At 43.0% G+C, this 15,794-nt stretch overlaps 2 protein-coding genes across 6 annotated transcripts in view; both read left to right on the top strand.

Moving 5' to 3' along the window:
* NIP7 (nucleolar pre-rRNA processing protein NIP7) overlaps positions 1-15,794 on the top strand; it is a 118,588-nt gene that overhangs the window by 60,031 nt on the left and 42,763 nt on the right. The gene's annotated exons all lie outside the window — the stretch shown is intronic.
* The window catches only part of LOC112646441 (cytochrome b5 type B), a 38,802-nt gene continuing 38,063 nt past the window's right edge, over positions 15,056-15,794 (top strand). For 3 of the 5 annotated variants that reach the window (XR_004815654.2, XM_049110760.1, XM_049110761.1), the window contains exon 1: positions 15,221-15,535. Coding sequence is in view for 4 of the 5 variants with exons in the window: in XM_049110760.1 (XP_048966717.1) it covers positions 15,374-15,535 (162 nt within the window). In the remaining variant the exon portion in view is untranslated. Of the gene's footprint in view, positions 15,536-15,794 lie in introns of all 5 variants that reach the window. The other 2 variants (XM_049110762.1, XM_025426350.3) reach the window with 2 other exon arrangements.

The raw sequence follows: 15,794 nt of genomic DNA, 5'->3' as shown, positions 1-15,794 counted from the left end.
TTGATCCTAAATCCATGGGAAAACCAATCTATATGGTCTTGAGGGGAAAAGCGCAGGCCAGCCATACAAATCTTAGTTTGGGGAGCTGGGAATTTCTTTTATGTTCTTGAAAATTTTTGAAATTTTTTTTGGAATTTTGGAGTTGAAAGAGATTAAGTTTATGTAATATAGTATCTGAATTTTTCAGGAGAGACAACAGACTCAGGCTGATTTACTCAAGGTCACTCAAACAGCAAGTGCCAGAACCTCGATTATAACCCAGGATCTTAGCTAAAGAGGAGGGGTGTGGTGGTTAGGAAGTGTAGGATTCAGACTGCCCTGACATGGGAGCTGGCTCCACTGGCTGTAGAGCTGTGGGACGCTCTTGTGAATGCCTACTCCCTCTCAGTCTCAGTGTTTCCATCTGCAAAATGGGAATAATGATAGCCCACCACCCAGAATGGTTATAATGCATGGAAAATGTTCAGTGTAACATCTAGCCTAGAGTAAATGCTTAATAAAATGTTAGCTCTTACATCTCAGAGCTTTTTCTACACCACCCTGTATCAAATTCCTAGTGCCTTGCCCCCATCTGGTTTGGGTAGGTTTGTCTCTCTCTCTCCTTTCCACCTGCAACTCTCTTGGATTATATGGAAAAAGAAAAAGGGGGCGTCTGGGTGACTGAATGGGTTACATGGCTGCATTCGCCTCAGGTCGTGATCCCAGAGTCCTGGGACCCAGCCCTGCATCAGGTTCCCTGCTCAGCCGGAAGCCTGCTTCTCGCTCTCCCTCTGCTGCCACTCCCCCTGCTTGTGCTCTCTCTGTCTGTGTCAAATAAATAAATAAAATCTTTAAAAATAATAAAGAAAAGAAAAAAATAATAAAGAAAAGAAAAAGAGGATTAGTCGCTTTCTCCTCGCATTTCCTACATTCTAACACACCCATGCTACTTGTCATCTCTCAAGCTATGGGCCCTCCAGGTTGTGCTCCCAGTATGGTTCTCAAGTTGCTGCTAAGCAGAAATGGTGCCAGCATGAAGAAGCAAATATTGCTGCCACAAATTCAGTTATCAGCTGTATCTGAATCTTTTAGAATACTTCATCAATTTTCAAATGTATAAGGGGCACCACTAACAGAAAGGACTCTTAACGTCCCATGGAGGTTTGGGCTTTAGAGTCTGACCACCTCTGGAAAGAGGAGGCCAAGTTCTATGTGGGCACATGTGTTGCAAGAACAGAAACTTACCTCACACACTAGCTTGAGGAGAAAAAAAAAAAGGAAATTATGTGGCTCGTTTATGTTTAGGTTTCATTTACGACTGGCTTCAAGGGTTTAATGATATCCTGAGGGCACCTTTCCATTTTGTTGGGCTCTATTCTTGAGACTCCATTAGTCAGACAAAATAGCCGTGGACAGCCTCAAGCTTTACTTTTCTTCAGTTTAGTATTCTTCGGATAAAGAAGGGGTATTGGTGCACCTGGATGGCTCAGTGGTTGACCGTCTGCCTTTGGCTCAGGTCCCGATCCCTGGGTCCTGGGATAGAGTCTTGCATCAGGCTCCCCACAGGGAGGTTACTCCTCCCTCTGCCTATGTCTCTCATGAATAAATAAATAAATAAAATCTTAAAAAAAAAAAAAAAAAAAAAGAATGGGTCTTCCCCCCTACCCTTTCTTAGTTCTCTTTCCCTGTTTGGTTGTTTTAAATCAAGTGCCCATTCCTGAAACAACAGGGCCAGGGGCAATGAGCTTCTCTGGTTGGATGGACTGGATCACATGCCTCACCTGAAAGCAAGGGGAGGTGGAGCCTACTGATGGACAGTATAGCCTCGCATAGAGTAGGATAGGAACCGTTCCTTAGACAAAAAGCAGGGTTCTAGAAGAAAAGCAAAGAAGGCATATACAAGCTACTAATATCAAAGTCCAGCACGTATGTGCACTTTTCTGAGGTGGTGGTTTACAGCTTGCTTCATATCCTCAAAGTATTCTATAATCCAAGAAACACTAAGGACTTCTGTAGAGGAAAATACTTCCTTCCCTCTCTAGATATTTCCTTCCTGTAGAGGGTTATCAACACTAATGCTCTAGGCTCCTCTTTTCCCCTTTCGCCTTCTACACGTAGGGAAGGAAGAACATTAGGAGAAACTGGGCATGAGTTGCCAGTGCCTCCTCCCGGGCTCTCAGGACCAGGCCACGAGGCTGGGAAGGAGCACAGGTTCTGGTCTCACTCCACACAGGGACGGCAGCCTAGTCCACTGCTGCCTGGGATTAGTAGGAAAGTCTGCTTAATTAGGAAACAAGGGAGCCTATTGGGCTCACGTCCTGAGCCACACTCTCCAACCCGATGTGTAGCCATATTAGAAGATAATCCACTTTCTGACTACCTAGACCCCTAATGGACCCGGGGCCTGAGTGGGGAGGAGGCCTGCTGTCCCTTGAGGCCCCTTCTCAAAAGTCAGCAACAGCCACCAGTTTAGAACATCAGGGACCCATAGATTCATCTCACTTCTCACCCTGACGACATAGGTCCCCGCGGAGGAGCTGGTTGCCTTGGGAATGGACAGAGACCATGGAGCTCTAGGAGCAGGCTCTGCGATTTACAACAGATTTACAACATCAGGTGAGAGGAACTGAGGTTATTTCATGTGGAGGGGGGAAAAAAACCAAAGGAGGGATGACTTAATAGTGATTTAATAGTGGCCTTCAGCAGAACCATGCGGAGGGTGAGGCATCACTGGTATTTTTCCACAGTCTGACCCTGACCCTGATCATAGTCCCACTTGTGTCCTTCTCTGCCCACCTCTTGGAAAATGAATTGTTCCACTTCCACAAAGAGATGCAGGAGGTTGGGGCACACAGACCAACTTAAATAGAACAATAATTTGTTACTATTTCTTCTTAATCACAAAAGTAATACACAATATGTGAAAAGAACTAAAAAGATGCAGACAGGGATAAAGATGAAAATGAAAATCCACTCCAAGCCCTCAACCCCGAGATAGCTGTTGTCAGCATTTTGGTCTATTATGGTCTATTGTCCAGCTTTTCTTTCTTTTTTTTTTCTATATATATATTTTAGGAGTATTCTTTAGTTTTTAAAAAATATATAAAGATATTTCAAATAAAATAGAAATGTGTACGGGCAGCCCCAGGTGGCTCAGCGGTTATAACGCCGCTTTCTGCCCAGGGCCTGATCCTGGAGACCCAGGATCGAGTCCCATGTCGGGCTCCCTGCATGGAGCCTGCTTCTTCCTCTGCCTGTTTCTCTCTCTCTCTGTCTCTAATAAAAAAAAATTAGAAAAAAAATAGAAAAGTGTAATATAAAAGATGAAAATAGTGCACTCTGCAATTTCTCTTAATATTATGATCTATGTGTACTATTAAATTGAATATTTTTTGTTGTTACCAGTTCCTCTTCTCTCTCTGGCCTTAGGAGTGATTGACATTGATGGCACTCATTTGAGAGGAAAGTACTGATAATTGTGACACCCAATTTAGAGTTGGGGAACTAAGGTTCTCAGACTTACCCACACCCACATCTAATGCTTGCCAGATTCCTTGGAGACTGGGACAATTTCCTATTAAAATAGGCAACATTGTTAAGAAGAGGAGGCAAAAAAAGTGGCTTCCATAAGTCAGGACTCTTGGCCTTCCTTCTCTATCAGAAGTATACATCGCATCCACCCTTAACTACTTTGGCCTCCCTAGCGCCAAGATTTTGATTCTGGGAACATGTAACTGCAAGTGAACAAAGAGTCAAGGGAAAGTTCTTTATCAGCAGGAGAATTATTTTATTCAATGTGTTTCCTTACATGAGTTGGACAATAAAGGGAAAGAATGAGAAGAAATAAAAGGCCAGTTACTCAGGCCACTTTTAATGAATCACCCCCCAGTGTCATTACCCATCCCCAGGCAGGAAAAGCTTGAGTTTTTCCATGCCAAGAAAAACAGAGGGCAGGAAGAAACAAATTACGACCTTGTTTGTGTTTTGTGTCTCAACTATTTGATTTATAGGCCTTGATCCAGTGATTACGGATGAAAGAAAATATCCCAGTGTCCCAAACCTAACCTGAACTTAACCATGGGTGGGTCTCACGTCCGCGGCTCAAAGTTAGCATGAAGCTAAAACGCTTTCAGAATAACATTTCGGGGTTAGGGGCTGCCTGTAGGCATTCTTAATCCAGTGGCAAGGCCAAATTCCTTTCCCACACTCCAGTTTCAGAAAACTCTGTTTAGAAACTTAACCCTTTCTCCCTCATTCGGAAGCTGGGTATTTATCTATTCAACAGATGGTTAGTAAATACCTACTGTGTGCAAAGATACTGGGGCTACCATGGTGGGCATACAGATCAATCAATACATAAGTCAGAAGAATGTGTATAGCCATGAGTTCTATGGACAAAAAGAAAACAGAATGACATATTAGAATGGGTAGCCACTTAATGATGAGGTGGCTCATAAATTTCCCTGAGGGATTGACATTTGACTTGAGTTTAGAGAGATAAAATCTGATTTGACATCGGGATGGGAGACCATTCCAGGTAGAAGGAATATCCCCTAAGGTAGACTCATGGCTGGCATGTAGAAAATAAACCATCTCAACTCAAAAGAAATTCTTGGGGATGCCTGGGTGGCTCAGCGGTTGGGTGTCTGCCTTCACCTCAGGGCGTGATCCCGCAGTCTGGGGATCGAGTCCCACAATGGGCTCCCTGAATGGAGCCTGCTTCTCCCTCTGCCTATGTCTCTGCCTCTCTCTCTGTGTGTCTCTCGTGAATAAATAAATAAAATATTAAAAAAAAGAAATTCTTGGCTATTAGGATTATTTTTCAGGAATTGATCTAGATAGAAAGTTGATAAATTCCTTTCTGAAGCTTAACTATATACATGTTCAGCGTCACCTGTAAGAAGAGAAATAAAAATCAAAACTACAGTGTGATAGCATTTTTTTAAATGCCAGATTGCTATAATTCAAAAAGTTTGATGACACCCTCTGTGGGGCTGTGAGGAAGCTGTCACTTACATGCATCGCCAGTGAAAATATAAATTAATGCAATTGTTAACCCTACAAATGCATATACTTTTGACCTGGAAGTCCTAGTTCTTTCTTTTATGGGTGGACAATGATGTAAGACTGAGGTTATTAATTACAGCATTTGAAAGGACTGGAAACCCAAATTTCCCAGTGGGAGACTAGTTAAGTTTTGAAACATTCATATCAAACAATGAATATTAACTATGGAAAACTATCCAACTGTATAAACAAATGAGGAAGCTCTCTGTATTACTAGTCTAAACATCTCCAAGATATCATTAAGTAAAAAATGCAAGACACAGAACTGAGCTATTTTTTACATAAAAGTGAGTAAACTAAGCATAAATATTTATTAGCATTTGCAGAGAGAAACTCAGGACGGATACACACAGAAATTATTATTATTATTTTTAAAGATTTTATGTATACATTCATGAGAGACAGAGAGAGAGAGGCAGAGACACAGACAGAGGGAGAAGCAGGCTCCACGCAGGGAGCCCGATGTGGGACTTGATCCCAGGACTCCAGGATCACGCCTTGAGCCGAAGGCAGACGCTCAACTGCTGAGCCACCCAGGAGTCCCTAGATTGTTTCTATCAAAAAGAACCACTTACATTGTAAAAAACTTCAACATTTGAACATCTTTTTTCATTGGCTCCACATTTGGGAATTATTACATTTTATAAATGTATATTTTATATACATTTTATATTTTTTAAAAATATTTCTCCTCCCTTTCTTCCTGCCCTTCTTCAAACACTAATCCAAACTTCTCACATTGTATCTAAGTTCTGTCCATTTTTTCTACCATAGCTTCATTGAGATGTAACTCACATACTAGGCAATTCACCTACTGAAAATGTATAATTCAGGATATAGGCAAGATGGCAGAAGAGTAGGGGTCCTCAACTCCCCTGGCCCCACAAACTTACCTAGATAACTTTCAAAACATCCTGAACACCTATGAATTCGACCTGAGATTTAAAGAGAGAACAGCTGGAATGCTACAGAGAGAAAAGTTTTCACTTCTAATAAGGTAGGAAGGTGAAAATGTACAATTCAGTATCTTTTAGTACAGGCACAGGGATGTGCAACCACCATGAAAACTAATTTTGGAACATTTTCACTCCCCACCCTGTTAGCAGTCATTACCCTCCCCCCTTTGCCCCCAATCCTCTCAGTGCAACCACTAAATCTAATTTCTGTCTCTCTAAAAACATGACCCTTCTGGAGATTTCACATAAACTAAATCATACAGTATGCAGCCAGTTGTGACTGGCTTCTTTCACTTAGCATGATGTTTTCAAGGTACATCCATTAGCATGTTTTGTTTTTTTTTTTAAGATTTTATTTATTCATGAGAGACACAGAGAGAGAGAGAGGCACAGACATAGGCAGAGGGAGAAGCAGGCCTCATGCCGGAGCCCTATGTGGGACTCGATCCCGGGTCTCCAGGATCACCCCCGGTGCTGAAGGGGGCGCTAAACCGCTGAGCCACCCAGGCTGCCCTAGCATGTTGTTTTGACTGCTGAATAATTACCCACTGTCAGGACATAGCATACTATATTTATCCATTCATCAGTTGATGGAGTTTGGGATTATTTCCACTTTTTGGCTATTATGAACAGTGCTGTTATAAACATTTGTAAGCAAGTTTTTGTATGGACACATAGTTTTCATTTTTCTTGGGTATATACCTAGAAATGGAATTGCTAAGTCATAGGGTCACCCTACGTGTAACTTTGTGAGGAAGTGCCAGACTGTTTTCCACAGTAGATGCTCCATTTTACATTCACCCTAGCAGTAGTGTAGGAGAGTGTTCCAGTTTCTGTGAGTACTCACCAACACTTGTTATTGTCTGTCTTTTTTTTTTCTTTTCTTTTTAATGATGGCCATCCTAGTGACGTGGGGCTCGATCCTGGGACTCCAGGATCACGCTGAAGGCAGGTGCTCCACCACTGAGCCACCCAGGCATCCCACGTCTTCTATTCTTGAATGCATTTTAGGACTCTTTGTTTTATTGGTCTGTTGATTACACACATTATTGGTGAGACTTTATAAAAGCAGGCATTCTCACACCTTGTTGGTGGGGATGTAAATCAATACATCCATACGAAGGGTAATTTGCTTATGTTTATATACACATTAATATAAATGGACACATATATATTTATACACACACGTCTATGTTTTTGAAACACATGAAGTACTTATTACCTGTTAAGAGTAAACTAAGAAACACCAGAAGGGAAAAAAAGTGAGTGTTCTGAAACCAGGAAAACCAACCCCAGTAGAAACCGTCCTGTTTAACAGCTATTTATGCAATGATAGTTTCTCTCATTTCTCGAAATGAAACTGGGCTGGCTGTTGGGGGTTGGGCCCCACCGGCATGAGACTGAATGGGATGGTCCAGGGGGAAGCTCCAGAAGAGTCCACCCAACAGGCCAGGGATGTCTGGCTGACCTGAGGATTGGAAAAACTCTAAGATGCTTGCAACCAAACCCTCCCTGAGGCCATACCCTGAAGGATATAGGCTTCTAACTTTGCATCAACTTCCTGAAGCTTCCTTGCACTGGATGACCTAGGCCTGGCCCTAGGAAGGGAAGGAGAGTGTTGGACTGTGAAGGCTGTAAGAGTTTGTCTTCCTTCTGGCAGGAGAAGGGAATAGGTTGCCAGGGGATATAGTACTCTGAGAAGGGCAAGAGCAGATTTGAGGCTACTTCGTTGTATTCTGTTCGCGGAACAGGAAAGGGGATCTCTTCCCCCTCAAAAAGGTATGAGAACACAGGAGTTGTGTTTGCTGTCTGCAAAAGATGACACAGAATCCTTGTTTCTTGCTCTAGTCTCATGGAGCATGCACAGTGTTTTCCTTGACTGTTTCCTTTTCCAATTCCACTCTTTATACAAAAACAGTAGAATGAGTTTGCAAGGTAAACAACAACTTCCCTGCAGCAGATTCTCACACACTGATCTCACTGTGGGTTTTTTTTTTTTTTTTAGATTTATTCATTTATTTGAGAGAGAGGGAGAGATAGTGATAGAGGTAGCATGAATGGGGAGGAGAGGGAAGAGCAGGCTCCCCACTGAGCAGGGAGCCCAACTCCGGGCTCCATCCCAGGACTCTGGGATCCTGATCTGAGCTAAAGGCAGATGCTTAACCAACTGAACGATCCAGGTGCTCCCTGATCACACTCTCATCTGAGATAAATTTCAGAGCATGCTCCTGGACGGCTGGGGGGAGATTTTCTAATAAAGGAAACCCCCAAAATAAAATGTTAATGTAAAAATGTTTTATAGGGTGGGGCGCCTGGCTGGTTCAGTCAGTAGGGCATGTGACTCTTGATCTCAGAGTTGTGAGTTTAAGCCTCATATTGGGCAAGGAGGCTACCTAAAAAAAAAAAGAAAGAAAAAGAGAGAGAGAAAGAAAGAAAGAAAGAAAGAAAGAAAGAAAGAAAGAAAGAAAGAAAGGAAGAAAGAAAGAAAAAGTTCTATATAGTAGGTGCCATCTTTCTCTAAGTTTCTTTAGGAGGTGGGTCTCATTTATAGCATCTAGAAATAATAACTCCAAAATATCCAGCATTTCCTGAGGACACTTTGTGGCAGGCCCTGTGCAGAGTTTTGTACAATACTCATGTTGACACAGTACTTAGCTGTAGTTATTCAGTAAATATTCATCAAATAGCTTGGTAAAAATATCAAAGGCATTCAAGAATAGAAAATTATAGCTAATATTCCTCATGAATATAGATGCAAAGATCTTTTAAAAATACTAGCAAATTAAATCCAACAATATATTAAAAAGGCTGTATTGTAACCAAGTGAAGTTGATCCCAGGGAGGCAAAGAGGGTTAAGTTTTTTTTTTTAATTTTTATTTATTTATGATAGTCACACAGAGAGAGAGAGAGAGAGGCAGAGACACAGGTAGAGGGAGAAGCAGGCTCCATGCACCGGGAGCCCGACGTGGGATTCGATCCCGGGTCTCCAGGATCGCACCCTGGGCCAAAGGCAGGCGCTAAACCACTGCACCACCCAGGGATCCCAAGGGTTAAGTTTTTCAAAACCATCCAAAGTAATTCACCATATTAACAGACTACAGGAGAAAAATCCTATGATCATCCCAAAAGATGCAGAAAAAAATATTTGACAGGATTCAATATTCTTTTATGATAAAAAAAATAGGAAACTAGAAACACAGGGAAATTCTGCTTTGTATCTGATAAAGGGCATCAACTGAAAAAATCTATAGACAACATCATATTTAATCATGAAAGACTGAATACTTTCCTTCTAAGTTTGGGAACAAGGCAAGGATGCTCATTTCATCGTTTTTACTTAATGTTGTACTAGAAGTCCCAGCCAGAAAATAAGGCAAGAAAAAAAAGAAAAAGCACACAGATTAGAAAGGCGGAAGTAAATTGTCTTTATTAGTAGACAACATGATAGCTACATAGGTTATTCTAAGTATACTAAACATCCACTAGAATTCTAGGTGAATTTAGCAGGGTCATAGGACACTTAAGTCAGTGTACAAAATCAATTCTATTTCTCTATTATAGCTGCAAACAACTGAAAACTGAAATAGCTCCACTTATAATAGCATAAAAATCATAAAATATTTAGGACTAAACTTAACAAAAGATGCAAAGGACCTTCATGCTGAAAACTGCAAATTAAAATAAGATTCAAATAAATGGAGCAGTACACCATATTTGTGGATTATGAGAGTCAGGGTTGTTAAGATGTTTATTCTCTATAAATTAGTCTGCAAGCATTTATAGAAATTAACAGGCTGACTTAAAAATTATCTTTTTGATTCTGGGATAATCTTAGATTTACAAAAGAGTTCCAAAAATAGTACAGAGGGTTCTTCTATACCCCTCACCCAGTTTCCCATAATATTTACATCTTACATTTACTATAGTACTTTTGTCAAAACTAAGAAATCAACACTGGAACATTACTATTACTTTTTCTGGATTTCACTGTTTTTTCTCTAATGTCCTTTTTTTGTTGTTGTAGGAGCCAGTCCTGGATATGACATTGCATTTAGTTGTCATATGTCCTTAGTCCACCTGGGTCTGTGACAATTTCTAAGTGTTTCCTTGTTTTGTTTGCTTTTAATAAGTTTGACAGTTTTGAGGAATACTGGTCAGGTATTTTGTAGAATGTACCTCAATTTGGGTTTGTCTCATGTTTTTCTCATGCTTCCACTGGGATCAAGAGTTTTTGGGAAGACTACATAGTGATGAAGTGCTCTCTTTATCACATACCATGCTATCAACATGACTTATCACTGGTGACATTAACTTTGCTTACTTGGTTCAACAAGCTGATTTTCAAATTTATGTGGAACCACAAAAGATCTAAAATAGCAGAAATAATTTTGAAAAATAAGAGCAAAGGTGAAGGATTTACATTGACTGACTTCAAGCTTTACTACAAAGCTAGGGTAGACAAGACAGTGTGGACTTGGCCTTAGAATAGACAAAACACTGAACAGAATAGAAAGTTCAGAAAAAGACCCACACTGGTATGGAAAATCCATTTTCAAGAAAAACATGAAGATAATTCATTGGGGAATTATGTTTGCATCAAATGGTATTGGTACAATTGGGTATCCACCTGGAAAAAAAGAGATCAAGAAAGCTACCTAATATTAACCAAGTTTGTAAGTGGCAGGGATGGGGATTCCCAGTTAGACTTTCTGGCTAACACGCAGTAATGGTGAATATGAATTTAATAATCATACAGTTAGGCCACATTATTTTTCCGAATCAAATTCAATCTGAGGTCATACTTTTTCTTTCTTTCTTTCTTTCTTTCTTTCTTTTTCTTTTCTTTCTTTCTTTCTTTCTTTTCTTTTCTTTCTTCTTTCTTTCTTTCATATTTATTATAGTCACAGAGAGAGAGAGAGAGAGAGGCAGAGACACAGGCAGAGGGAGAAGCAGGCTCCATGCACCGGGAGCCCGATGTGGGACTCAATCCCGGGTCTCCAGGATCGCGCCCTGGGCCAAAGGCAGGCGCCAAATCGCTGCGCCACCCAGGGATCCCCCGAGGTCATACTTTTATTTATTTTTTATATTTTTAAGGATTTTATTTGAGAGAGAGAGAGATCATGAGCAAGTGGGGAAGGGCAGAGGGAGAAGCAGAATCCCCGCTGAGCGGAGACCCCAATGTGGGACTCGATTCCAGGACCCCTGGATCATAATCACAAAATTATGCAAACATAATTCCCCAATGAATTATCTTCATGTTTTTCTTGAAACAGGCGGATGCTTAACCGTCTGAGCCATCCAGGTGTCCAGAGGTCATACTTTTAAACAATGTAAATGTTTTAAAGTAGAAGAAAAACTGAAGAAATGTACCTGATTCAAGGAAACTAAGGAGACATAAGTAAATGCAATGTGTGATCCTGGATTTGTATGAATGTTGAATTCCTTGAATTTGAAAATCATACTGGGTGGGGGGGCACCGGGGTGGAGAGGGCATCTGGGTGGCTCACCAGTTAAGCATTTGCTTTTGGCTCAGATCGTGATCCCGGAGTCCTGGGATCAAGTACCACATCGGGCTCCCCCCGAGGGGAGCCTGCTTCTCCCTCTGCCTGTGTCTCTGCCTCTCTCTCTCCCTCTCTGTGTCTCCCATGAATAAATAAATAAAATTAAAAAAAAAAGAAGAAAATCATACTGGGGTTATGTAAGACTATGTTCTTGTTCTTAGGAAATACGGAATTATTTGAAGGTGAAGGTCACGATGTCTGCAACCTGTTCTGAAATGGTCTAACATTATTCACAACAGCAATAATAAATATATATGGAAGAAATCAAATATGGAAAAATAGTCACAGTTAGTAATCTATGTTAAAAGTATATGGAAGTTCATTGTATTATTCTTTCACTGAACCTGTTTGAAATTCTAAAAAAAAAAAAAAAGGAATTTAAATATTAAAAAAAACAAGTTAGAAAATAAATAAAATCTTAAAAAAAAAAAAAAAACAAGTTAGTGTGATCCTAATTCCATTTGGCACGATGATGAAAAATTCAGTCTTACTCATTTATGGGAGCAGTTCGCTCCTCCTCAGGGGTTTTACATAGTGCAAAACATTCAGGAAGGGCACTCTAGCCTTCAGGCCACATGGCTCACTTCCCAAAAGCTCTGTTGTAGAGCTGATAGATTCTGCACTGGGTCTCAAGTAGTCTGCTAGCTGGGAGCCCTGCACAGAAGGTCTGATCTCCCTGTGTACAGTACGTAGCCCTTTCCCTCTGATGGCCTCTTGCCTCCCCTGCTCCCCTTCCTCTCCAACTCTGTCCCTTTGAGGAAACTTGTGGGTTTCCTGTTGCTGTTACTGGAGGAATCCCAAACCACTTTTTTTCTTCCCAGTCTCAGAAAACCTGCTTTTGATATTATGGTACTCCAAATATATTTCTCTAACCTTTCCCTTTGTTGAGAAGTTCTTTTACACTACCATCTTAGGGTCTTTACAAACACTATTGGACTCGGTTTCCTAAAGGTGGAGATAGTAAAGGAAATGCTGTGTAATTTTACTAATTTATTGTATAAGAGATAAAGACATATCTGCTTCAGAAAAAGTTCAGCATTTCCCAAAATTGTCTACAAATCACTTGCATCAGAGTCATCACAAATACTTGTTAAAAATGTTCATTTCTGGGTTTATATCCAGACCCACTGGGCCTAAATCTCTGGAGGTGGGGCTGGGAATCTGCATTTTTGTTGTTGTTGTTGTTGTTGTTGTTAAAACAATGTTTTATTATGTCTCAGGATTCTGTGGGTTGCCTGGGCAGTTCTGCTGAGTAAGCCCGGGCTCACTCAGTGTTCCACACTCAGCTGAAAGTTGATGAAGGGGTGGGCTCAGTCTAGAGTTTAAATGGTGGGTCCTTAATCCCAGGCTTCTTCACAGCATCTTGATCTCGGTCTAATGTGGTGAAGACAGAAACTTCAAGGCCTCTTGAGGTCTGAACTCCGTATCTTGCACAGCAACACTTCCGCCACAATCTATTGGTCAGAGTAAGTAATAAGTAAGCCAAGATTCAAGGTGAGGAAGAGACTCTCATGTTTGGACAGGAAGGAATCTGTATTTTTCAAGACTTTTATTTATTTATTTGAGAGAGTGAGTGAGGACAAGCGGGGGGAGGAGCTGAGTGAGAAGGAGCAGCAGACTCCCCACTGGAGCCAGGACCCTGGGATCAAGACCTGAGCCAAAGGCAGAGGCTTAACTGACTGAGCCACTCAGGCTCCTGGGGATCTGTATTTTTAAAACAGCCTCCTCGGGTGACACATGCACACTGGGGTTAAGTGTGAACTATTCATTTAACAAATATGTGTTCCTATTACATTCGAAATGAATCTCTATTTCTTGAACTTAAATTTATATATATGTGAATGTTTTTGTTTCAGAAGGCTTTTTTTCTTTTTGAAGATTTTATTTATTCATTCATGAGAGACATACAGAAGCAGAGACACAGGCAGAGGGAGAAGTAGGGACTGGATCCCGGACCCTGGGAACATGACCTGAGCCAAAGGTAGACACACTCAACCACCGAGCCACCCACCAGGCACCCCCAGAAGGCTTATTTCTTATGTTTCCTATCTCAGTACTTGTGACACAGTAAATGTTCAGTAAATATCTCTGAAATGAATGTAAATATTTGAATCTAGCTTGTGGAAGATCCTAACAATCGTATGGGATTTCTCGGAAGAAACTGAGATTTTTATTGTTGTGGTGGTTGTCAGGGTTTTCTCTCGTAATTTCAGTCTCATTTGGGATGTAAGATCTGGGAAGTTAAGATTTACAGATACAGGGGGTTTCCTGAAATAGTAATACCTTAGGTGCTGCAGGAGGTGGGAACCCCTGGAGCCTGGAACTGTAGGAGTTTTTGAAAAAATTCAGGAGGAGCTTGAAAGTGAGTAGGCTTTGGGAGGAAGGGGTTGGTGGACCTGGTACGATCGCAGAAGTGGTTTTATAACCAGCAGATCTAGGAGTCAGTGGCTGGTACACGAGTCTTTTTTTTTTTTTTTTAATTTTTATTTATTTATGATAGTCACACACACACAGAGAGAGAGAGAGAGAGAGAGAGAGGGCAGAGACACAGGCAGAGGGAGAAGCAGGCTCCATGCACCGGGAGCCCGACGTGGGACTCGATCCCGGGTCTCCAGGATCGTGCCCTGGGCCAAAGGCAGGCGCCAAACCGCTGCGCCACCCAGGGATCCCTGGTACACGAGTCTTAACAAAAGGAACGGTGGAGGACGTTAGTAAGAGGTTGGGGATGGATTGTGGCAAGTCTTGGAGAGTGACAGGATGAAAGGCACATTACATGTCATGGGTCACTTGTAATGGCAGTTAAAGGTGAGGAGCTGACCCTGCACATCAACCGAGCTTGGAATTCCAAAATGCGGGGACCTCTAGCTGGGAACAGCGGAGGTGGATCTTCTTGGGACACACAGAAACGAAAATAGCACAACGATGTTCCGATCACCAGGTAATCCGTTTAAAAATCAGATCCCCTTGCCCAACTTCAAGGTATAACTGACGTCTACCAAAATCAGAGTCGTAGTAGCGGCAGAAACTTGGGAAACTTGGGATACCACCTGTCCGTGACCTTAGGTGACCCCCCTTTCCTAGCACCGGGGTCATGCAGGTGCCGACCACTGTGTGCCAAGCGCTGTGCATTTACACTCTCTCATTTCATCGACTAAACAAGGCTATCTCGCCTTTTACTGCTGAGGAAAAGGAGACTGGGATGGGGATCGCCTGGTCACAGCCTGAAGGTTGCAAAAAAAAAAAAAAAAAAAAATCAAATCAAATCAAATCAAATCAATAAAGATGTAAGCCCGGGCTGGGATGCGGGCTGCACAGGAGGTGCGGGAACAGCAGGTCGCGGCGAAAGGAAGGGAGGCGAAGGGAAACGGAGCAAGGGAGACCCCGAGACAAGGGCCCCGCTCCCCGGGCTCTCCGCGCCCCGCAGGCCCGCGCGCTGGGCGAAAGAGGCCTTCCGTTACCTAACACCCGCCACCCCGGGTCCACCCGGCGGCTTTCCAAAATCGCGATACCTCGTTGGCGAGATTGGAGGGATAGAAGATCCTGATTGGGTAGTTGGACCTCGAACCAGGCCGACGCCGCAAGGAGCGGCCGAGGGGTGGGCGGGACTTGAAGCTGAGTCCGTGCTTCATTGGCGAAGAGAAAACCGGACCAGGAACTCTCCGGAATCGCGATTGGCTGTTGCCAGGAGCCCCGACGGCCGGGGGAGCCCGGGTTACGGAAGCCGGGCAGGGCTGAGCGCCAGGGCCCCCGGGAGGAAGTTACCCTCGGAAACGCGGAGAGCGGCGGCGGAGAGCGGCATCCCCGGCCCCATGGCGACGGAGGCGGCCAGCGGCAGCGATGGGAACGGGCAGGGGGGCGAGGCCGCCGTCACCTACTACCGATTGGAGGAGGTGGCGAAGCGCAACTCCCTGAAGGAGATCTGGCTGGTGATCCACGGGCGAGTCTACGATGTCACCGATTTCCTTAAAGAGGTGGGGCCCGGGAGGTGGACGGCCCCTGGGAGCGGCGCCGGTGAGGGGTGGTCCCGACCCGAGGAGCTGCGGGCGAGGAGGAGGGAAGTCCGGCCTGGCTGCGGGCCAGGGGCGTGCGAAAGGGCCGCAGCTCCCGCGGACCGACGGCGAGGGGCCTTGGTTCTGCATGCATTTCTAGCCGGCGCTAAATTCCAGAGGCTTCAGTAAATGTCATGTGTTGCATATCACATATCGAGTACTGGGCCGTGCGCGAGCCCAG

This window comes from Canis lupus, chromosome 5, assembly GCF_003254725.2.
Source record: "Canis lupus dingo isolate Sandy chromosome 5, ASM325472v2, whole genome shotgun sequence".
Taxonomy (NCBI): Eukaryota; Metazoa; Chordata; class Mammalia; order Carnivora; family Canidae; genus Canis; species Canis lupus.
The sequence above is the reverse complement of the archived record's forward strand: the minus strand, read 5'-3'. Positions and strand labels throughout refer to the sequence as shown.